Source organism: Panthera onca, chromosome A1 (genome assembly GCF_046562875.1).
Source record: "Panthera onca isolate mPanOnc1 chromosome A1, mPanOnc1 haplotype 2, whole genome shotgun sequence".
In the NCBI taxonomy this organism is placed as follows: domain Eukaryota; kingdom Metazoa; phylum Chordata; class Mammalia; order Carnivora; family Felidae; genus Panthera; species Panthera onca.
In genome coordinates, this window is record NC_138339.1 from 192,332,811 (window position 1) to 192,356,921 (window position 24,111).

General features: G+C 37.7%; 1 protein-coding gene across 7 annotated transcripts in view; it reads left to right on the forward strand.

The window, feature by feature from the left end:
* KLF12 (KLF transcription factor 12) overlaps positions 1–24,111 on the forward strand; it is a 438,687-nt gene that overhangs the window by 170,282 nt on the left and 244,294 nt on the right. For all 7 annotated transcript variants that reach the window (XM_060636987.3, XM_078432839.2, XM_060636975.3 and 4 more), the window contains one exon: positions 22,595–22,684. In XM_060636987.3, coding sequence (XP_060492970.2) covers positions 22,595–22,684 — 90 coding nt within the window. The remainder of the gene's footprint in view (positions 1–22,594; positions 22,685–24,111) is intronic.

Below are 24,111 nucleotides of genomic sequence, written 5' to 3' on the forward strand. Positions count from 1 at the left end.
AGAATAATAAGCTAAATCAACTTGACTGTTGGTCCAGCGTTCCTTCTATTCCACCATAGGGCAGAAGGAGCATCTATAAAAAGAACATGATGGCATGAAGAAGTAAAAGGCTGACAGACTATAAAATGCAGATACAAGGAGCACAACAGTGTATGCAGTATAGACACTTCAATGGGCCCTGAAGTTATCTCTGTATGCAGCATTGCATAGCCTTTGAGGTTCGTAATTATTGGTCTGAGTCATCAAGAAAACGTTAACTTATGTCCGTTTCCGTGTGTATATATATATATATATCTTAGGAATATTTCCATCCCAAGTGGTTAGTACTTTTTGTTTTAAATTTGGAGTTAAAAGAGATAACCCCTTACCCATCCAGAAAACTAAACTCTCCAGAATACAACATTCCAAGAAGACTGTATATGTGAGGCTTATTGATAAAGAAACAAACCTTTCTTGTGACCTGCTCACTCTTTCATTACGATGACGAGACTTAGATGTTTGTTGCACGGAATAATATGCCTTAATCGCTTCTCAGCCTTTTGGCTAAGATCAAGTGCAGAATAATTATGCCTTAAAAGTTGCATGACCTTATTTAGAACCGAAGTCCTCGTGATGCTTACAGGAAGGAGTTGTCTGTGTCTTCTGCTGTGCTTGTATAAAGCTGATGGCTTACGGCTCATTCTTGGGGGAAGGCATGAGAGCCTCAGGAGAATTTCTTTTTTCACTTTTGTCTTAGAACCAGGTCCCTTAAACTCTTATTCATATATTGTCCACCTCATTCTTCTGTCTTTGAACACCACCCTACTTGAGTTCTGTTATGTAACCGTGTATTCCAGTCTTGGCTGATTTCTTCATCTTGGCATTCCGTGGCTCTCTGCACTCATTCAAACCTTATTTTCTCAGTTTGGGTGGCTGGCACGACACTATTTAACCAGTGTTCTTGGTTCAGCCCACTTGGCTGTCAATCTCTGCACCTTCTATCCTTTTCATTAGGCCAGGAAACAAATTCTCAAGTCAAAAAGCATTTAACTATGGGCTAGGAAAATGTTACATTTGTATTCATAGGAAGTTATCAGAAAACAAAATTGGTAGGGTTTTTAAAGCAAAGGAACTTGTTAGAATTCAGCATTTTTACTTGTCTTTAACCATATTGCCACATTATTTATAAAATCTCATCTATAAAACTTGCAGGTAAACACACACATAAAATTTAAATGGACACGCTCATTTTCTTTATCTCAGTTTGGGGTATTTAAGTGGCTGAAATTAGTTAGAATTTTTTATCAAGGTGGAAAAGACAGAAGTTGTTTGTATACTGTGGAATATTTACTAACATTTCACTGTATTTCCCAAGTAAAGTTCTGGAAAATTGCTGGGCGTATAAATTGAGGGCTGTTGAGTTTCGGGGCTGCTGTGAGACCTTAGGGGTTACTTCCTCTTGAATAGGGTGAGAGATTGTGGAGGATTGGGGCAGTGTACGGAATTGACTCCCTTGTGTGTCACTGGGTGAAAATTGTATTTTGGCTCAATCCTTTTGCACATGGCACTGCAAGAGGCCACAGAGGTTAGGACTGCATTCAAGCTATTCTCAGAGGAGACCTGGCTGCCCTTTGCTTACAAATCCCCAAGGAGAAGAGAGTCCATGACCTCCACTGGCTGCACATTTCAGGGCCTCACAATCGCAGTTGTAAGGAGTTCTTCCTCAAGCCCATCCCTAATCCTTCCTCTTTCAGTTTCTTTTCTCTGGCATTTTTTTTTTTTTTAACTTTTACAGATTTCCCCCCTTTTTAATTTCTTTATCAAAACAGTACATACTTATTATGTGTTCATTAGACAAGTAACAGAAAACTTAAAAAAAAGTCAGAGACAAGATAAGTAAAGCTACTATCGTCTTCATTACATCCAAAATAATGAGATAATTTGCGATATGCCATTTGTGTTTTGGTTTTTATACTGAAGGATGTATAGGGCCAACCTGTTTGTGTCAGTGGATACACTTCTCTGTGTTTTGAAATGACCCTTCGTAGGATTTTATTTTATGGCTTGATAATTTATTTAACCACCCTCCGACTTTTGGATATTTAGGTTGCTTCCAAGCTTTAGTAATTACAAACAGCAGAGAAATAAATATTCTTTTGCACATCCTTAATTATTACCTTAGGATAAATTCCAAGAGTTAGAATTGCTGGAGCTAGAGGCCATGCGCATTTTATGGCTTTTAATATTTTTGGCCAAGTTGCTCTGTGGTTTATAGTCCCACCCACTAGAAGATGAGAGTGGCCTGCTCTTAATTAGTTTACATTGCAGCTGCATTGCAAGAACTTGGAAAAGAGAACTCAGTGGTATGAGATGCTCAGGTCCTAGCTTGAAGAGCATGCCATAATGGGGCTAAATAACCACCATCCTTTTCCTCTACGGGTGCCCCTTCCTGTCACCTCGTGCCTTACGGTTATAGTGGGAAGTTTTTGTGTATTTGGTCTTTTTTTAGAGAGGAGAAATGAATGGCGAAAAAAGGAAGGGGAATGTTGGATCATGTGTGTGAGTGTTCTCTGCATTCCCAGCCCAAGTGTGCAGCGGGATCATGAACAGCCGTGTAGATTGAAGGCAGGGTCTTTGCATGGGTGATAACCGGCATTCCTATCTATCATCCCGGTCTGCAAACCTGATCAGTCTTTGTCTGTATGGGACTGTACGGAGGTAATCAGAGGCTGGAAGCCTTGCATCTGTTAGTTAGGAAAATCAAATTAGCACAATTTATAAATTTTGTGGAAGAATGGACAAAGTGGGCTATCAAAAATAATTTGTGCTTATAAAATATAGTATTTCCTGTGGCGACTTGATATAAACATATTCCCCTGAAGATTCTTCCATCTGAAGCAAATACATGAGAAATTTATTGTCTTAGAAAAATGTACTTATAATGGTGGTAGCACTTACCATTAAAGTATAAAGATACTGACAATAACTTAGTTCACAGCACTGCTTTTCGTGGTTGTTTTGTTTGTAACCTAGTCATGTTGAGAGTATTTGATCCTAAGGCAAAGTCTTTGGACTGGCAAGTCACAGTGGTGTCCTGAGATGGGTTACAGGTGTGCCTGAGGTGTCCCATCACTTGAGCCGCCGGGATTGTCTGCAAGGCCAGCCTTGTCTGATGACCCCACTGTGAAGTAGAATCATTACCTGTTCTATAGATCCACAATGGAAAAACAGTTGGGAAACACTGCATATAGATCTGTTTTGGCCTTTGGCTTCCCTGAAATATTAAACTTCAGGTTCAGGTCAACGGTAATGTGTCTGAGCATCCTTTTACTCCGCCTCATATAGATTACTCTGATACTATTTTGGGAGAATTGAGACATCTAAAAAGTTTGGGGTATCTAGTAGAACTAGACCTACCTAAGGTTCTCATAGAGTGATTCTGAAATTCTAATACAGACTCCAGTGCTCTTTTGCCCTTGAAAAATACACCGAGGTAGGCTTGGTTTTGCACCTATGAACTGTACCATGAACAGAGATGCGCAGATAGCCGTCGGTAATAGCCATTGAGGAGCTTACTGTTGCGTGGACCTGCTTATTAATATTTGCGTTTCCTTGTAAACTGTGTTGCTCTGCATCCTTGGCTGCAGTTCACGTAGGTATGAAAAAGTACCGAATACCTAGGCTTCCTCTTTAAAGTTACACCGTAGCACAGACCATTTTCTCATTGTCTCAGCTTTGGATGGAGGATTCTGAATGATACAAAATTAGACCTCAGATATTTGTCCTGGTAGTTTAGGAGGTGCTATCAGCGCTTTCGAGTTAGTTTCTCTATTTGTTGGCTTCCCTGGTAATAAATCGTAAAAGCAGGCCCATGAGTCGAGCCTCAGGGGCTGTTAACTGCTTATGTTCCTCTTTGTAATTGCACAGTGCTGGGTTTTTCCTCCCATGCATCATGAAGTAGTGTGCTCCTTTTTGCCAACCCTCTTGGATCTTTGCACTTGTCAACCAGGGAACCAGATCTTAGCACTCAAGCTGTACATGGTTTCTTACTTAAAAACTAATAGCCCGAAGAAGTGTAAATGTAGAATGCTGTACCAGGTGATTACATTTAGACAGCTGTATTAGCATTGTATATTGCTTCTCTGTAACGTTTTCTGTCGAAATGTTAAAGGTGGCCCTATCCAGTATTTTGCATGAAAAAATTATCTATTGATGTTATTGCATCATATCAAGTACTAAATCATCAAAAGACTTTTCCATATAGAGAAATGGGATTATTTTGTTGAATACTTTTTAACTTAATGGATGGCTGGTAGAAGGAAAGTTTCCAAAAACATTGTTGAATGACTTCTGCTATTTTTTGGAAGTAGGAAGACTCACTACCTAAAACTGTTTTTTTTGGTGTTCACATAATGCATTATAAAATTGGAAACAGACTGAAAAGTTAAGGTTAGTCAAGGCAGAGTGCTGTGACTCAAAACCTGCAATTGTTTTTCCCTTCAGACATTTTTCAGAGACATGCAAATCAAAGTCAGATAGGTACTTATAACAGATACAACTTATATATGAACATACACACACACACACACACACACACACACACACACATATATCCATATCCTTCTGATATCTTCTGGCATAAAAATAACTTTTATTGCCTTATTTAGTTGTATTTTAATCTTAAATATAACAAATACACTGGGTGACACTTTTCTTTATTGCCAGGAGAAAAATGATTAAATGCAGAATGATCTATTTGCCTGTATTTTAGATTATTAAACAATCCCTTCTACTGGTCTTGGCAAAATGTTCATAGTTAATGTTGGATAATAGAGTAACATTTGAGTCACTGTTTTAAGCATGTTTAAACAATATAATATAGTGTGGGAGACTCGTCTGTTTCTTCAAAACTCTCGGGCTAGCATCTTACTACTTTGGTGGTTTTATAGACTTGGCAATAATGGTTGTTTTCAGGAATCACCATTCTTGCATGTATCTAGATATTATTTCTGATGTCCTCTGAATAAAGTAAGCATGCATTCTTGAATTATCCATTTATTTTTTAACTGCTTTTTTGAGGCTACTCTAAAGAATATATTCTTGTTTTCAAATTTAAAACATGCAATTTGAGATTAAACTTAAACCAGAGAATTTTTTAAATTAGCTTTATTTTTAGAGCAGTTTCAAGCTTACAGCAAAACTGAGCAGAAAGTATGGAGAGTTCTATGTCCCCCCTGTCTCCTCCACCCGTGCACAACCTCCCCTACTATTGACATCCTGCCCCACAGTGGGATATTTGTTAGGGTCAGTGAACCTATATTGATACATAAGTATCATTCAAAGTCCACAGTTTACAGTGCGGTTTACTTTTGGTGTTGTGTATTCTCTGGGTTTGGACAGATGTATAATGACATGTACCCACATTGTACTTTCATATAGAATAGTTCCACTGCCCTAGAATTCCTCTTTGCTCTTCAAGTTTATCCTGCAGTCTTCCTTCACCCCTAGAAACCATTCTTTTTTTTTTTTTTTTTTCTTTTTTTACTGTCTCCATAATTTTACCTTTTCTGGAATATTATGTAATGGGGATCATGCCATATGTAGCCTTTTCAGATAGGCCTCTTCCACTTAGTGATATACGTTTATGTTGCATCCATGTCATTTCATGGCTTTATGGCTTATTTCTTTTTAACGTTGATTAATATTAAATTATTGAGATGTACTACAATTTATTCATTCACTTACTGAGTGACATCTTGGTTGCTCTCACATTTTGGCAGTTATGAATGAACACTATTATCAACATCCCTTTGTAGGTTTTTGTATGGACATCCATTTTCAGTTCATTTGGATAAATTTCAAGGAGTGTGATTACTGGGTCCTATAAGTAGTATGTTTACTTCTGTAAGAAAGTAGCTATACCATTTTGCATTCTGACCAGTAATGTATGAGAGTTCATGTCACTGTACATTGTTGTCAGTATCTGGTATTGTCAGTGTTTTAGATGTTGGCCATTCGAATAGATGTAGTGATCTTGTTCCAATTTGCAATTCTTTAAAAAAAATTTTTTTTTTTTTAATGTTTACTTTTCAAGGAGAGAGAGAGACAGAGTGTGAGCGGTGGAGGGGCAGAGATAGAGGGAGACACAGAATCTGAAGCAGGCTCCAGGCTCTGGGCTGTGAGTACAGAGCCTGACGCGGGGCTCGAACTTACAAACTGTGAGATCATGGCCTGAGCCGAGGTTGGATGCCCAACCTGCTGAGCCTCCTAGGCGCCCCAATTTGCAATTCTTTAATGACCATATGATACTGAACATCTTTTTATATGCTTTCTTGCCATCTGTTTATCTTCTTTGATGAAGTGTCTTTTAAGGTCTTTGGTCGATTTTTTAATCAGATTGCTTGTGTTCTTATTTTTGAATTTTAAAAGTTCTTTATATGTTTTGGTGCTTGATGCCCATACAAGTGGGGGTGGATCTTTTTTACTCTACTGATTCAAATGCAATCTCTTCTGGAAACACTCTCACAGATACATCTATGAATAATGTTTTACCTGCTATCTGGGCATGCTTTAGCTAAATCAAGATGATGTATAAAATTAGCCATCATAAATATTCTTTGTCAAGTTGAGAAACTTCCTCTCTAATCCTAGTTTATAGATGTGAATTGTATCCAGTTGGTTGATGGTGCTGTTGAATTCAATTCTGTCCTTGCTGATTTTCTGTCCACTGGATCTGTCTACTTCTTTTATCTATCTTTTATCTTTCTTTCTTTCTTTCTTTCTTTCTTTCTTTCTTTCTTTCTTTCTTCTCTCTCTCTCTCTCCCTTCCTTCCTTCCTTCCTTCCTTCCTTCCTTTCTAGAGTTTATTTATTTATTTTGAGAGAGACTGAGTGTGAGTTGGGGGCAGACGGAGAGAGAGAGAATCCCAAGCAGGCTCCACCCTGCCAGCGTAGAGCCTGACTTGGGGCTTGAACTCATGAACTGAAAGATCATGACCCCAGCTGAAACCAAGAGTCGGATGCTCAACCCACTGCGCCACCCAGGTGCCCCTGTTCATTTCTGATAGAGGGGCGTTAAAGTCTACACCTGTAATAGTGGATTCACTTATTTCTCCTTGAAGTTTTACTTATGATTTTGCCTTATATATTGTGATGTTCTGTTGGTAGACACATACAGATTAAGGATTGTTTTGTCTTGGGGAGTAGTGATTCCTTTATCATTATGTAATATCTCTTTTTATCCCTAGTAGCTCTCCTTGCTTTAAAGTCTGATCTATTTGAAATAATAGATACCACTGCTTTCTTTTAATTAGTGTATGATATCTCTTTCTCCACCCCTTTACTTTTAACATATATGTGTCTTTATGTTTAAACTGGGTTTTCTGTAGGCAACATATAGCTTGGTCTTTTTTTTTTTTGATCCACTCTGACAATTTCTGTCCTTTAGTTGGTATATTTAGACCATTAATATGTAAAGTGATTATGTACGTAGTTGGATTAAATCCACCATGGTGGTTACTACTTTGTATTGCCATTGTCATGTTCTTTGTTCCCATTTTTTTCTTCCACATTTTTTCTAGTTTTTGTGGTCTTAATTGAACATTATATATAATTCTATTTTCTCTTCTTTCTTAGCATATTAGATTTCTTTTTAAATTATTATAGTGGTTGCCCTAGAGTTTGCAATATACATTTACAACTAATCCAAGTCTACTTTTAAATAATATTATTCTGTTTCATGGGTAGCGTGAATGCCTTATAATATCAAAGGATGCCTAATTCCTACCTTCTGTTCCTTGTATTAGCCTATCCAAGGGATTGTTCATTTCTGTTACAGTGTTTTCTATGATCACTAGCATTTGTTTTTGAGTCTTTTTTTTTTTAGAAGTTCCATTTCTCTGCTTATATTATCCATCTGTTCTTCATGTTGTCTGCCTTTTTTATTAAAGCATATTAAACATAGTTTTGGGGCACCTGGGTGGCTTAGTCAGTTAACTGTTCAACTCTTGCTTTCTGCTCAGGTCATGATCTCACAGTCAGTGAGATCAAACCCTGCACTGGGCTCTGCACTGAGTGTGGAGCCTGCTTGGGATTCTCTCTCTCCTCCCTTCCCCCACCCCCCCCCCCCCTGCCTCCCATCATACCTCTCCTGCTTATGCATGCACATGTTCTCTCTCCCTCAAAATAAATAAATAAACATTAAAAAAAATAAATCATAGTTTAAAATTTTCTGGTCTCATTACTTCAGACTTCCTGCATATTTGACTCTGGTTCTGATGTCTGTTCACTCTCTTCAAATTGCCTTTTAGTATGCCTTGTAATTTGTTGTTGAAAGATAGACATGATATAAATGAACTGTAGTAAATAGGCTTTTAGTAATGGTGAGGTATAGGGAGAAAAGAAGTGTTCTGTAGTCCTATGGTTAGGTCTCAGTGTTTGGGTGAAACTGTGCCTCTTGACTATGAACTTCACCAGTGCTTCTCAGCTTCCACCCCCCACCCCTCTTCTATGAACAGAATGGTTGGAGGGGGCCGCAGTTGTGTATTTCCCTTCCTGCAGGTAGGTTAGGTGCTGATAAGACCCTAACAGGGGAGGCTCTGGTAAGGACTTATCCTAAGGGCAGGCCTTGTTAAGAGGAATTTGGTGCTCTGACATTTTTCAATTGAAACAAAGGGATAGTATGAAGGGACTTTTCTCACATTTACTGTAAGGACATGGTACAGCTCCTGGAGATAAGGCTCTCATAACTGCATTCCCTGGGAGTTTTTAACTCAGGCTGTCCACCCTGAGCCTCCAGTAACTCTTCCATTACAGTTCAGCTTTTCTTCCACATTCTTCCACTGTCCATCACTGGGTCCCGCAGGTTTTGTTCAAGGGCTTTTTGCCCTGGTAAGGCGTGATTCTCTACATCCTTTTGTCTTTACAGTTTTTAGGGCAGCAGTTGGCCTTATGACCTCACTTCTCCGATGGATCTAACAAAGTTGCGATGTTTCTTTATTTGGCTTTTTACTTGTTGTTACGACTGCTTGGTGACGTTAAACTGGTTATGTGGTGGCCTGGAAACTGAAAGTCCCTGAGGATACTTTTAGTTCTTCCAAAAATGCAACATTGAGAATCCAGTTCTTTTCCTCTTAACTCTCTAGGAATTTCCTCAAATAACAATTCCAGGATCGTTATGTAATCAGAGATCTGTACAACAAGCAGAGAGTGTAGTTGTTGGTGGTTATTATAAGATACTACACTTTGTTTCAAAATCTGAGTGGAAAGCTTTCTGTTCCTATACTTTTTCACACAAGAGCAGAAAAGATTGATATTTCAAAAGACTAAAATCTTTTAAAATTTACTCACTGCTGCTCTATGTAGTAAAAATAAATAAATAGAAGTATTTGGCCCATAACTGCTTTTTTCAGGATGCTAAATTCTTGGCACAAGATAATAGTATCATGTGTTCATTTTTCTATTGTGGAATTGCCTAGACCATAATTTGCAGACTGAATAGCAGTATAGCACAGATCTCTCTGCATAATGAAAATATTTGCAAACAATTGATAGCCCACGTGAAGCAATATAACAGGATTCAATGCCTCAATTACACATATAACTTAGACACTAACTTACTTTCAATTTCACTTACAAGTTTTTAGATTTGCAGTAGTTAAATGTTAGCTGTAGCACGAACGTACACATGAGTGACTATGCATATGTGTGTGTGCATGCGCTTTCCTGACTAGAGAAATGATGTGACACTTATATACTTTATGAGAGAATCTGAAGAAAAACATTGATTTCTCTCCTTTGGTTTCTCTCATCTGTTCTTCTTTTAATCTGTTTCTTTTTTATCTCAAAATTTGAACACTCATATATTTCTTTTAATTATACAGAAACGTGAAATTCATAAAAAGTGAGAAAATTTGTCAAAGCAAAAATGAAAACTAACTCTCCATGCCCTTTCACCTGTAATGTTGAATGTGTATCCTTTTAGTTCTGTCCGTCTCCCTCCTCTTTTCTTTATCTCTCTTGCACTCTCTCTCTTGGTATGAGCTTTAGTTTTAAACATGGCAACATAGTCTTCCGTCATCCCTTTTTTCACTTACGATCGTCCACCAACTTTAAGACAAAAACCTACATGTCATAAATTTAATGCATAAATATTCTTCAGTGGTTTGTGTATCCCATCATCCATTCAGCTAGTTTTACATTGTTTGGCATTTAGATGGATTCTTTTTGCTTTTTTGTTTAAATACCGTAAGCAGTTTGGTGTTATACACACTTACATATGTGCTTGTTTGGTGGTTTTCTTAAAGAATATCATTTGCTTTCATTGTTTTTACAGAGATGCTCATAGGCCTTGATGTTTCTCATCTACTTGTGTGTTTTCAGCTTTTTACAGAGTTTAGTAAGCTTTTAGGTTAATGTTGAAATAGAAAATAGCTTTTTGTGGTATTTGAGGCTGTTGTTCCTATAATTTTATAACATTCAAAAGGTGGTGATAGTTTACAGTGATCTGATCGTTAGGAATAAACCATGTACTTGTGAGCACGATAAACTTTACCTTGCTTTGCCCTTTTAAATCTAGCAGCAATATCTTTAATTTTAAAGATAGCGTTTATCTGACATTATGTTGAAAAATAATGCTTCTAAAATAAATCTTTGTATTTAAGTAATCATACTTGTTAATTATATATTTAAATATATTACATGATAAATATAGTACATAACCTCATACATATATATAACCACATATATGTAACTTATATATAGTACTTTACCTCTTTTATAAGTCACTTTTAATTCTTATGTACTAATAGCCTTATTTTATGACTTTTCCATTATTTAACTCTCTTTATGATGCAGTTGAATTTTCTAAGGGTTCCTTGTGGCCTTAGAATCCTGATATCTATGAAGAAAAGTAAAGTGTAAAACATGATCCAGTAAACCAGATATAGAGCTAAGAATTAAAGCTCTGTCTTCTAGATTCTTGTTGCAGGTTGCATTGCCATATTTGGGTAATTACAGTTTCTTTGGGGATTTTTGAGGCTACTTGGGTTGGTTCTTACTGGCCATGTCTAAGAATGGGTCAGGAGAGCTTCCTAGAATTGCTATATTAATACTGAAATTCTCCAGGTTTCTTTCAGGCCCTTGTAGCTTGAACTAAAGAGCAGATTCATAGCTCCTTCCTGGGATCTTTGCATTTGTTTAGTGGGAAAATTAGAAAGGGTTTTGGAAGGAATTTAAACAAAATAATAAAACCATCTTAGAAAACGTTGCTAATTTCCCAGCAGGTGTGTTTTAAAGTAAACTATAGATATTCTTTATATCGGATATTACTTTCTTTTAATATTGCGGTAGTGTTTATATTATTGGGCAATAAAATTCAACATAAAATTAAGATTCTTTCCTAATGAGTTCATAATATTAGTAATTACAAAATAGTGCTTCTTAAGTAGGGGCACCTTCCTCCTCTCACCATCCCCCCCCCTTTGACATTTCCCCTCCCTTTGACATTTGGCAATTTCTGAGGACATTTTTGGTTGGTACAACCGTGGGGGTGAGAGAGTGCTACCAAGGTCGGGCGGTAGGAGGGAGGGAGGCTGCCGAACATTTTACAGTGCACAGGAGAGCCCCACCAACAAAGAAGTCTAAATGTCCATCTGGTCTGAATGTCCATCTCGCAGATGTTGAAAAGCCCTGGTCTAGAAGAATATTTGAGTGATGGCATTAGACTTCCTAAGCAGGGCATATTTACTCTCTTATATGCAACATTTATGTTAGCCATATTCAGTAGCAAGTAGCAGAAAAAGGTAATAGAAACTTCCTGGGTACAGTCAGTTATACAGGTTCAAAATTATACTGTTTCTATTTTTATGGGTCCAATTTATTAAGAGGCTGGCAGGATGTTCGAGGCCTGAGTAAATGCCATGCACTTCTGTAATTCCTTAATAAAAAACGTGTACTTCAGATTTCTGTTGAATGTATTTTGTTTCTTTTTTGACTTCCATTGTGTTACATTTTAGAATTTGGAAAGTACCCATAAAAGGGGAAGAAAAATAGCCCTGGATTTAATTTATATACACATGCACACATACACATACCTTAGAGAAATTCTAAGATGGGATAAGGATGGTTGATAAAATGAGGAAGTACAGGGATGGGGGGAAGGACGTTGATGATGACGGCAGCATAGATAATGACATGAAGGTGTTAATATCACCGACTTCATACATTTTAAACTTTCAGCCATTTGCATTTATTGTATCTTCTCTGTAGTTCTTTTGTTTTCCCCCATATAATTTTGAAAGTTTTACACATTTCAAATTACAGGCCCCTCTGTAGGTATCTTCTCTAGTAACATACATGTGAGATATGTTGTGGTAGTAAATATTTTTCTTTAAAACAGTGTACTTCTGGGCAATCATGTGAAGGGGAACCAGAAAGAAAGTTTACTGTAGCACTGCATCAAATAACATTTGGTTGCTGGGAAGGGCTATCTGACGCTTTGTGGTTGTGTTTAGTAGTTAGAGATGTTAAATGCCCTCATTGGGGCGCCCAGGGAGAGGCAAGTTGTGACCTTATCTAATTGGTGCACGTCGTCAGTTTTAAACAGACAAAATAGTTCATTCTTGCCATTCTTCTGAGCAAATATATTTTAATTGTGTAGCTCAGTTGTCCTTCAGTTTCCATCATCAGTATTTTTAAATAAATTTACCATTTCCATTCTACTTTTATAATAACTATAGAGAACATATACAGAAAACTGAACGGGTTCTGCAGAATCAAGCAAAAATCAGATTAGAACATCCATACTTAAAAGTAAGTTTGGAAAGTATGGGTAAGATAGTATTCCTATTACTACTACTAACTAAAATTAATTAATATAGCTATTACCATAAAAGACTTGTGCTGAAGCATTTTCTGTGATTATCTCACTGAATGAATCCTTAAAACAGTTCTGTGAAGCAGAAAGTTATCTGCATTTTACATATAAGAAAACTGAAACCATAAGAAGGTTAAACACCAAACAAGTGTGTTGAGTCTAACCTAGGAAGCGTATTCATTGAGCCCGTGTTCTAGGCAATATTCTGTTCTTATTCACACTTGTGTGCAATTATGAAAGCATCCAGAAAAAAAGCGTAGAAAGGAAGAGAGAGTGCTTTTCAAAGGTAAACGATCAGGTGGTGTGAATTCTTGGGAGACGGTATTGGGATAAAATGAAAGTAGGTGTGTAATAGTATTGCCAATAACAATGTTGACTTAGGACAGGATTTGGATTAGACATCAATTTTAATTATTACACCTGAAGACATCATTTGGGAAATGTGGAAGAATCACAGTTAGAGGTGAATATACTTGGAAACTGACAGATTACGTTTTGAGTTCAGCCCATGCATTTGGCAGTCAGCCAGTAATGTCTTCACTGCATTCCCAGGATCCAGAGTATTGGGGCGGGGGTGCGGAAAATGGAGGAAATGCATGGCCACTTTGTGATATATGTGACATGACTGGCCAGACAATGCAAACTATTGCAGCTTCATTGTTGATACAATCTTTTAATAGCAATTACTTTTGCTGCATTTTTTTGACAACATGGCTAACACTGCATAGTGCTTTTACATGCTTTGACAATCTTTCTTGGATGGAATAACCTGTAAAATTCATTGTTTTCTACCGTTACTTTTTTGAAATGTGTTATGAACCAATATTGTGCCTAGAGTTTTCAAGTAATATTATATTTGGTACAAAATCTTAATAAATGTTTACAGTATAAAATAAAGGAGTGAATAGTAGATTCTTTGAGAAAAAGACAAAAGCTAGTTTACACATCTTTCTGGCCATGGAGGAGACTGCTAAGGTCAAGCTTTCTCTTTTTGTTTTCATTAGAATAGTCATAATAAAAAAAAAATTAACTTGATTTTTAATCCTCCCCAAAATTCTTTTACTTATTCCTAACTTCAGTACTGTTTCTTCAGGCTGTGCGGGAGACAAACACTCAACAAGCCCATGTTTTAATAAGATAGTCCATTTGAATTTGATAAGGAGCCTTTTGACATCATCGTAGACCAGGAAAGGTGGAAGTATAGGTCAATAGTCATTTCCCTTGTTTCCTGCAGAAAATAAATGACTCAATACTCGATAGTAATCTTACTTTTCTCTAGACACAGAAGACCAGTGTTGTTATTTCATTACATAATCCAGTCAGTGTTCTGGATGTGTTTTCATTATTATCCATGTGATTTTCATAAAGGGCAATGGCTGATGAATATATTAATGTACGGTCCTTTTAAACTTTCTTTGGCAAATATCTGGTTTTGTTTTTTGTTTTTGTTTTTTTAAGTTTCAGGAATCACAGAAATCTGTAAAACTTTACAAATCCTGGGGACAGTGTTAGTAAAAGCGGAGTTAGTTCTTGTCTTGAATATATAGCTAATAAAATGATATATGTTTGCTTTATTTCAACCAAACCTGTGTTTCTAAGTTTGGATAAATCTGACTTTCTGTATCTCTTACAAGATCTGAACATAATCTGTTTAAGAGAAATCTTCCTCTGTGTGTAACAGATCTTGAGTATGCAAAAATGTTGAAATTAAATGATATACCCAAATATTCGTGTTTCCCAGAGTACACTAGGTCCTTTAATAAGGGATATTGGAGGAATATATGATATGGTTGGCTTTTCCTATTGAATTTCCTGCCTTCACCTCCGTGAACAGTCTACAAAAATCAGCGCCATTCTTGACACTCCCTCTCGCTCTATTTTATCACCACACTCTCTCCTCCTCGTCAGTCATCAAAGGTGGTTCATTCTACCAATGAACTATTTCTCAAACATTTTTCCTCCTCTCTCTTCCCATTGCCATGGCCATCAGTCAAACCCTGACCACCTCTCCCCTGGGCTGCTGGGGTAGCCTGTGAACTGGCTCTTCTTTCTGCATCAAGTCCTGTATGTTTAAAAGGCATCTTCCAAATGAATTCTAGTGCTGTCTTTCTAAACACAAAGCTTAAACATATCGTGTTTTGCGTAATAAGACTTCACAACTCTCAGTCACATATTGCCCAAACACATTGCTTCGGGAGCTTTTCTGTCTTGTTCACTTAGGCCCCTAGTAGCTAGCATATGGTGGCATTAATGAAACACGTTGTAATGAATAAATGAAGATGCCATAACGTATAAGACCCCTTACCACCTGACCCAAAGTTACCTATCTGATCTCCTCTTGAGTTTCTCTTCCAATAAGCAGTATGTTCCAGCCACACCAAATGTTTTACCATTCTTCCTACATGTGGGGCATTTTATAGCCCTAACATTGTGCTTGTCCTTTTCTTCTCATCTGTCAGGAATCAATGATCACCCAGGCAGTTAGACCCAGGGAATGAATTGACCTTATGTCTGCCTATAGTTATTGTTTCATTAGCCCAACAAATATTTACTGAACACATACTATCTCTTAGACACAGTTATCAGTCTGGGGGTAGGGATACTGTTAATGAACAAAAAGATAAAGTCATGCTCTTTCTGGAACTTACATTCTAGTGTAATAGCAAATCAAGAATTTGTCAGGTGATGATGGATATAAAGATGGAATAGAAGACACAGGCCCAGATGAGAGAGCATTTTTTTTAATGATTATTTTTGAGAGAGAGTGTGCTTGTGCATGTGAGTGGGGGGAGGGGCAGAGAGAGTGTGGGATAGAAGGCCCAAAGTGGGCTACATGCTGACAATAGAGAACCCAACATTTGACATGGTTAAAATGTAGTTGAGGGGAATAGTACCAGATGGGATTGGGTAGTGGGTTTGAAGTACATTGGACAAATAATCAGAGGGACCTCCTGTAGGACAGGGTAAGGGCTTTGGACTGGTCTCAATACTCTGCCTTCAGTGTACCCCTAATCAGCCTGACTCTGCCTTGATGCTCCAGCCCTGATTCCAGCCTTTTGTTAGATCAGGAGCCTGAAGCGCACTAACCAGAGTGGCTTTGGTGGCTCTGGGCTCATGCAGCTTTGCAGCTAATGTCTGACTACTCAGCAGTTGATGCTCTCTATCCCTGGTAGCAGTGGGAGGTAGACTTAGCCCCACCTTTAGACCACCTACCATCTCGGGCAGGTTCCCTCATCTCTCTGAACTTGTATTTTCTTGTCTAAAATGGACATAGTTTTTAAAAAAAAAAAAAGGCTGTTAGAGGAATAAATGACTAGAATGTAACCCTGTAAAACTTTCTCTCTTGTGTTCACTGATAGACCCTAAATGCCTAAACCATGCCTTGTACTCAGTAAGTGTTTTTTGAGTGAATCCGGAAATGTATGGTTGAACCGTGTGTAAAGCACATGAAACAGCACCCAGTACATAAATGCTCAGTGCATGGCAGCTGTTGTTATTATAGTTGTTCGTGTTTTTATTTTTAAAATTATGTTCCCTGTGATCATACTGTAGTTGTGTTGCAACTGTTTTTCTCATGTGTGGGGCTTGTCTACTGCAATGGCCATTCTGCCTGGGCTCATGGTACCTGCTTTCTGTGTCTATACATATGCCCAGGGAAGCAGGCTTGGGCTGGGCACATGCTTTCTAATTCCTGTTCGCTCTGTTCGCTCTGACCTCAGAATTAGTTTCTGCTAGCCCTGGAGAGACTCTTGTTTCTGGCTTCCTTTTCCAGAACCGAACTCACTTCTCTCTCAGGTTTGTTTGTTTGTTTATTTGTTTATTTATTTATTTATTGAGATATCATTGACAAACAACATTCTATTAGTTCCAGGTATATAACATTAAGTGATTTGATGTTTGTATGTATTGTGAAAAGATCACACAGTAGGTCTAGTTAGCATCGGTCATCTTACATAGCAAAAAATTTTTTTTCTTGTGATGAGAACTTTTAGCATCCATTGTCATAGCAGTCTTCACATATGCAATGTTTATTAAATATAGTCACTCTGCTGTGTATTACATCTCTATGACTTACTTGTTTTATAACTGGAAGTTTGCACCTTTCGACCACCTTCCCCCACTACACACACATACATACTCTGCCTCTGGCAGCCACCAGTCTGTTCTTTGTGTCTATGAGCTCTTTTTTTTTTTTTTTTTAAGATTCTATGCATAAGCAAGATCGTTTGATATTTGCCTTTCTCTGACTTACTTCATTTGGCATAACATCCTCAAGGTTTATCTGTGTTGTTGCAAGTGGCAAGATTTCCTTCCTTTTTATAGCTGAGTAATTCTTTTATCTTTACATGACATCAAGACTACTTGTGCGCTCATCCTGATAGCCAAATACCTGCTCCTGCGCTTTAGATCTCTCCCTGCAATGTTAACACCTGTGTGGCTACACTGAAGTTTTGTCCGCCGCCCCCCCCCCCCCCACACTCCTGGGGAGTTGCTGGTGGGTTGGCACTTCTCTTGCCATGATATTGTCCTGGATTTTTACCTGGTTTCTGTGCTTCCATCTTTGGCTTGCCCCTGTTATTTGCCACAGTGCCTCATGATTCACAGATGTGGCGTGGATGGAATGAAGTGACTTTGGCATAGCAGAGACCCTCACTGCATGTTTATGGAGAGATTTGGCTAACTCACAACCCCCAAGTGTGTGCAGTTCTTCAGAATACGAATGACAAAAATAACATTTGACTACACTTTGTATTAATGCTGGGGTGGAGTGTTGTTTGGAATCTCAGTTGACATTTTTAAAATATCAGTGTGAACTGCATCGTCGTGGTAATTTAACACTTTGCCAACAAAGGAAACCGCGTGATCCTTACTATCAGGAAAATATAAGTTGCTGCATGGCAAATACTGTTTTACCAGTCCTTATGAGAGACATAATGTGAGGTATTTATGGAAGGGTTTTGTTTATAAGAGTAAAGACAGATATTTTGGAGTAAGGTGTGTATGGATCATTGAAATCACTGAAGGGGATTTCAGCTGAGATTCCACTGGGTCTCTAGTTTAGCTCTTAGTTCTGCCAGTACGGTCATCAATGTGATGTCCTCTGCCCCATGCTGCAAAGCAGTGGAAGATGAAAGGCTGGGACAGAATGGCAAAGTAGGTTTGAACTGATGTTTATTTTGTACCATTTGAGGTACTTTGATTGATTATGCATATGCCTGTACCAAATTGATTAGTCATTGTGAGGATATGTGAGCTTAGAAAAGTATACTTTTACACTTAACCTAAGTGATTATAAATTAAATGTGATGCCCAGCTATCTCTCTCTTGAGTATCTGTCCAATGTAGGAGATGAAGTTCCTGTATCATGCAGGTACATGAAGCTCTTGCGAAAATATTGAATGAGCCACCAAGGGCATATGAATATTTTCAAAACACTGGGTAGCAGATGAGATTACCATAGATTTTTCTGGATGTTGAAATCAGGATGGGATTGACTCGCTAAATTAATTATGAGATATTTCTAGGATAGGATGTATAATCTCATAAAGCCAAGAAAATATGTTGAAAGTTTAAAGAAAGAAAAAAAAGGAAATAGCTTTGAAACCATGGTTTTATTTAACCTGTTACTGGTATTTCCCCAAATGTTGATTCTCATCAGTGACCAGAAGGTGTACATTCAGTTCACCTACTAAATCAACTCAATTCTGAGAGGAGCTGTGCACTGAGGTCCCAGAGCTCCTGAGGGAGAGATGGCGGGGGAGGGGGAGGAGGGGGCAAGGAGTAAGTATGGGGGAGGGCAGAAGAATTGGTTTGGAACAGAGGTATAATGCTCAATAATCTTGAGACCTTGGACAGTTTAACCTCCTTGTGTCTCAGATACCTCATCTTCAGATAATACAGCCTTGACCTCTGAGGTTGCTGTAAGGACTAAATGAGTATCTCTTAGTACAAGGCCTCATCCTTAATAAATATGCAAATATTACGTTTTATTGTTATGTTTGGTACCAAGATAATAATAAAATGACTGTTTTTGTATGCTATGATGTGTTTTGTTGCATAGCGTTAGATATCTGAAACTGTTGGCTGAGTGTAATTCTAATTTCTTAGGTTTGTTGATCCTCACCTATAAAAAGCAAGAGGAATTCACTGATTCTCTAGTGTTTCAGCACAAGTTTGGGGTTGTGATAAAATAATTGCGTTTTCTCCAAAGAACCAGATAGCCCACAGTCAAGAGGAGGGAGAAGAAAAGACTTGTATTTTGGGAGGACGAGGGCAGATAGATTGTAGTAGTTGCCCTGGGAAAGTTACTTCCCCATTCTGTGATTGATTGATTGATTGATTGATTGATTTTAATTTTTTTTTTTTAACGTTTATTTATTTTTGAGACAGAGAGAGACAGAGCATGAACAGGGGAGGGGCAGAGAGAGAGGGAGACACAGAATCTGAAACAGGCTCCAGGCTCCGAGCCATCAGCACAGAGCCCGACGTGGGGCTCGAACTCACGGGCCCTGAGATCATGACCTGAACCGAAGTCAGATGCTTAACCGACCAAGCCACCCAGGCGCCCCCCCATTCTGTGTTTTTATGAGATGATCATTGAGTATCGGTCCCAATTCCTGCACATTCCATTCAAAATATTTTGCGATGTTAGGATCACTGAAGTTTGTGCTTGTACTGGTTGAATTAGGAGAGCTGCCATCAGCTGGACTTCTGTGTTGCAGATCTTACCTGGCAAACAGGAAGGTCCAGACACAGTTCTCATTCAGTGCACATGTAATTGGTCAACAGCCAGCTAATAAATCTGATGGTAACTTTTGCTTTAATTAATAAAATGTACTCCTGCAAAACAAGTAATTTAAGTGTATACGCATACGTGTGTACCTGATAATATGCATATATACACACGTATATAAATTATATAGGGTTTTATAATATTAAAATGCTTATTACAACATAAATATAGGAAGAGTACCATGTTACTAAAATTGATGACTGTAATTTTATTTACCTCTTGGGAATCAATTGAGCTATTGATTCCACGGCAAATGTGTTTTGATTAAGATCATGGCAAGATATGTTTGACAGCAATTTCAAATTATTAGAGTTTATTACATATTCAAAGTCTACAGTCAACTGAGATGGTATGTATCTGATTTTAGCTTAGATAAATCTATGATTTTGTTTCAGGTACTATATCCTCCATACTGTACAATTACCATGTGCCTTATAAAAACCCTACCCTTTCTGGGCTGGTCTGGAATATGGTATGATGCTCAGTGTCTATGTTTATATTAAATAGGGTTAGAATCATGAATGTAGAGATTAATGTGCTTTATAAATATTTACAGTATTGCTTTCAGGCATATATACAGATTGAATCTGCACTAGTTGAGTTTAGTAGTTAATGATTGGTTTTTTAGTTGTGAACATTGTTTTTTATGGTGTTTTATTATGACTGTGGCAGTGGATGATCCTGGAAAATCACGGAAAGGGAATTATTTCCAGAGAAAGCTTAATTCCTTGAAAAACTTTCAGTAGGTTTTATTTTTCCACTTTTGAATGAAACTCAAATGTACATCCTGTCTTTAACACATGTAGAATTATTCAAGAATAACAATTAAAAAATCATGAAAATACAGTGATATTTAAATGTGCTAAATGGAACATGGGCCCAATCAGGTTTTCATGATTTATCAGTTTTTAACTTCAAAGACTCTGGTTAGCTTGCATTTTTTAAACTAATGAGTTTATCACAGCCCGTGAGGAGCGTGGTGAAAGTATATCAGCTGTAAATTGGTACAAAGCACTAAAAGGGACATTAGCCTCTAATCAGATTCCAACAGTTCATTAAACCTGTCTTTCCAGAATCGCTCTTTGTCTTTTCCCTGCCTTTGCAAGGCATCTTCTTCCCTTTTCGTCTGGGCAAGACCTCCTCTGGGGTAGGAAGCAATATCAACTCATTCTTCATTGTCTACCAAGCAAACAGCCTAGGGGATGCTTTGTTAGGGTAGGTGTCTGGCCGCTGTGAAGGGCAGGGGTGTTGAGGGCTGGCCGGCTGCGGGAAGGCTCTCTTGAAACTGGGTGGTTGCAAGCCAAGCTGGCTGCTTCCAATCATGGAAGCAAGTGGCACATTAGGATTTGAGATCCATGCCTGATGTGTAAACAACTCACCAGCCTCCATGAAAGGATTTCAAGCTTGGAACAAATTAACTGAGCTTGCCAGGGATACCACAGTTCTCTCTGCTCTGAGCTATTAGGATGCAAAATGCCTACAAAATATGGACGAGTCAAAAGCACAAATTTAAAAAAATGTATCCTGCCAGTTTTAATAATACTGCACATTTCTAAGAAAAGAACCTGACAGTAATTTTTCTTCTTTTTATTACCTGATAGGCTAGGTAGCATGGAATTTTTAAATGCTCATTAGTTAGCTCAAGAGTAAATTTGCTTTTTCTTCCTGTTGATGTCTCAGAGCAAATATTTGTGATAAGAGGCCCTATAAATTTTATTTCTCCTTTTTTCTTAAACAAAAAGGAGTGGCAAGAAATAGAGATAATTAGAGCTTTACTATACTGCACTCTGTCGGTATTATTTGGTAATAAAAACATTTATGATTTGTCGAAGTGGGAGTTGTTTTTACTTAACTGTCTATTTGATAGAAAAGCAGCTATGTGAAGGGCAAAAACCTGCAGGTTTAGAAATGCTATTAACCTTTGTCATTATGTAGGCAAAATATTTGGAAACAGATCTCTTTTTCTTGTCATGAGACCACGTTAGTATCATGTGCTTATGTTCTGTGACTGAGTAAAGAAGCCATTCTAAAAACTCAAGTCTAGTCATTTTTGTTTCTTAGTTTGGACAGGATATGAAGGTAAAATTGACATTCTAACCATGTTTTAAAACATGATTTTGGCCTGAAGCAAGCACTGGTAAGTGTCTTTCTGACTCCCTTCATAGATTATTGACTTTAGAAAATCCCCAAAGCAGTGAAAATTAGTAGAAAATAACCTTGATTTAATCTGTTTGTAAATATTGTTTGAAATTCTATTGAGTCACGATAGAAACAGGTTCTCCTTTAAAGAAGTGGCAAATTCAGCCAAACATACACCAAAACAGAAAACAAATTTATTTTCTGGTCACGACTTCAGCTTAAAAATTCATTCTGAATCCAAAATTTATATTAGTTGTTCTTGAAATAGATGTTTGGGGTGGATATATAGAAATTTTCATTTGATCTGAATTGTCATATCACAATTTAGTGTCCAGAATTATATTATCTTGGTTTTTAAATTATGACGACTTTGATAATAATATGAGAGCATCGTCATTATTTTTATTTATTTTCTCCTTTGTGGATTTCTGCACAATATAACCTCCAGAACTCAGGAAGAAGGAAACTTGTCTTCTGTGTCCCTCCGCTACTGCGAAAGTGTGATGAATTGTTCCAGCCCTATATATATTAATGTTAAGGTTTCTTTACTCCAGTTTATTATAGTCTGACCTCCAACCCAGAGGTCAGCGAATCAGACTGATTAATTCAACTTCTTGGTCATTATTTCAAATGATAGTTCAGAAAGGGGGCATAATTGGTTATACTGCTATTCTCATTTAATTATACTTCATTGTTAAAAAATTAGGTTAGCAGTACTAAACGTACTACAGTGAAGGAAGACTCTACCAGATGTCCTGTTTTGAATGCTGTATAACGGACTTTCCCTCTTTCTCTCTTTTTTATTCTCAGAATATCAACACCTTTGAGAACAGAATGTTAATGCTTGATGGGATGCCGTCAGTCAGAGTCAAAACAGAGCTTTTGGAATCTGAACAAGGGGTAAGTTTCAATGACGCCCCACCCTCTTCTCTTTATGATAGTGGCAGTCATTTACAGGGCATATCGAAGTTTGCAGAACGGTTCCGATTTGCACTTGCCTGGCTTTTCTCTCTTGAGTAAAAATCACCAGAGACTGATTCTCATCCATTTGTGACTCAAATATTCCTAACCTGGAGAAGATAACTTCCTAAAATCAGGAAAGCACAGTGACCTTGTAACAACCATATGGTTTTATTTAAATTAGTGCATGTTTTGAAAAGCTATTAAAAAATTCAGAGCAAAGAGGGAAGTATTAAAAAATAAGATGGGACTATAAACTCCATGTCAAAATGGCTTCTTTCTTTCTTGGGAAATTACAGAGTACAGGTATGAGAATGTTACTGTTTGTTGGATTGATTTCCCTTTTGACATTTGTATTTACCCTTTTAAACTTCATGAGGGCTAGAGGATAGTTGAGGAAATACAGGTCAGTGAGTTTGAAATGTGCACAAAAGCAAAAAAAGGCTTACTTAAGGATACATAGCGAAATTGACAAATTAACTCATGGCTACTGAAAATATGAAGACTTAAGAACACATCTGTAAAAGGATGTGTGGGTGATTTTATCATTAACATTTGTAGCTTCGCAAGTTAAAATTATAAGGGCAGTATGACTGCAGCATTGGCTGACCATGTTTTGTATTGAAGTGAGAAAGCATTGCTCCTGTGCCTGGGTACACACTGCCTACCTATGCTGCTAACCTACCACCGCTGAGACGGTACAGATGACCGCAAAAAGTACATAAATTAGATACTTGATCTTATTCGTATAGCTCTTATTCAAAAAACGCAGAACATTGGCGATATTTTGTAAGTGAGCCATCAGAAGAAATTTCAAATATGAATAAAATTTCACTTATAAGAATCTGTGTGCATGTGGGACCCCATTCAAGGGGTTAGGATACTATTAAATGTTAAAAGGACTTGATAATGAGGAACTGAGGTCATGGATCCAGCTGGTAGCATGTGGAGGGTTTCTCTAATAACTTCCACATTCCTGAGCAATATAGGGCAGGGTGTATGGCATCCCAATGTATATTTCTCTTCCTCGCTCTAAGCCTGTGTCTGAAACAGACCCCCATCATGGGAGGGGATATCATTTCACCTTTATGTTCCGTGTTCGTTGTAGTAGCTGTGCAATGAACTTGGTGGGGTATGTCAACCAATAACGCACCTTCCCAGTTCTGTGTATGACATGATGACTCACCTGGGCTCATCCTAAAACTTAGGCAGTGGAGCATCGTGAAAGAAAGACTGTGTGGCAGCTGTTAACATCATTTGTTCATTGTAGACAAAGCTTCGGAAGAAGTCATGTTCACCTGGATTTTCTAGCCTGATTCATCAAGTTAAACTCTCTGTTCTCCCAGCCAAGTAGTTTTTACCTTTGC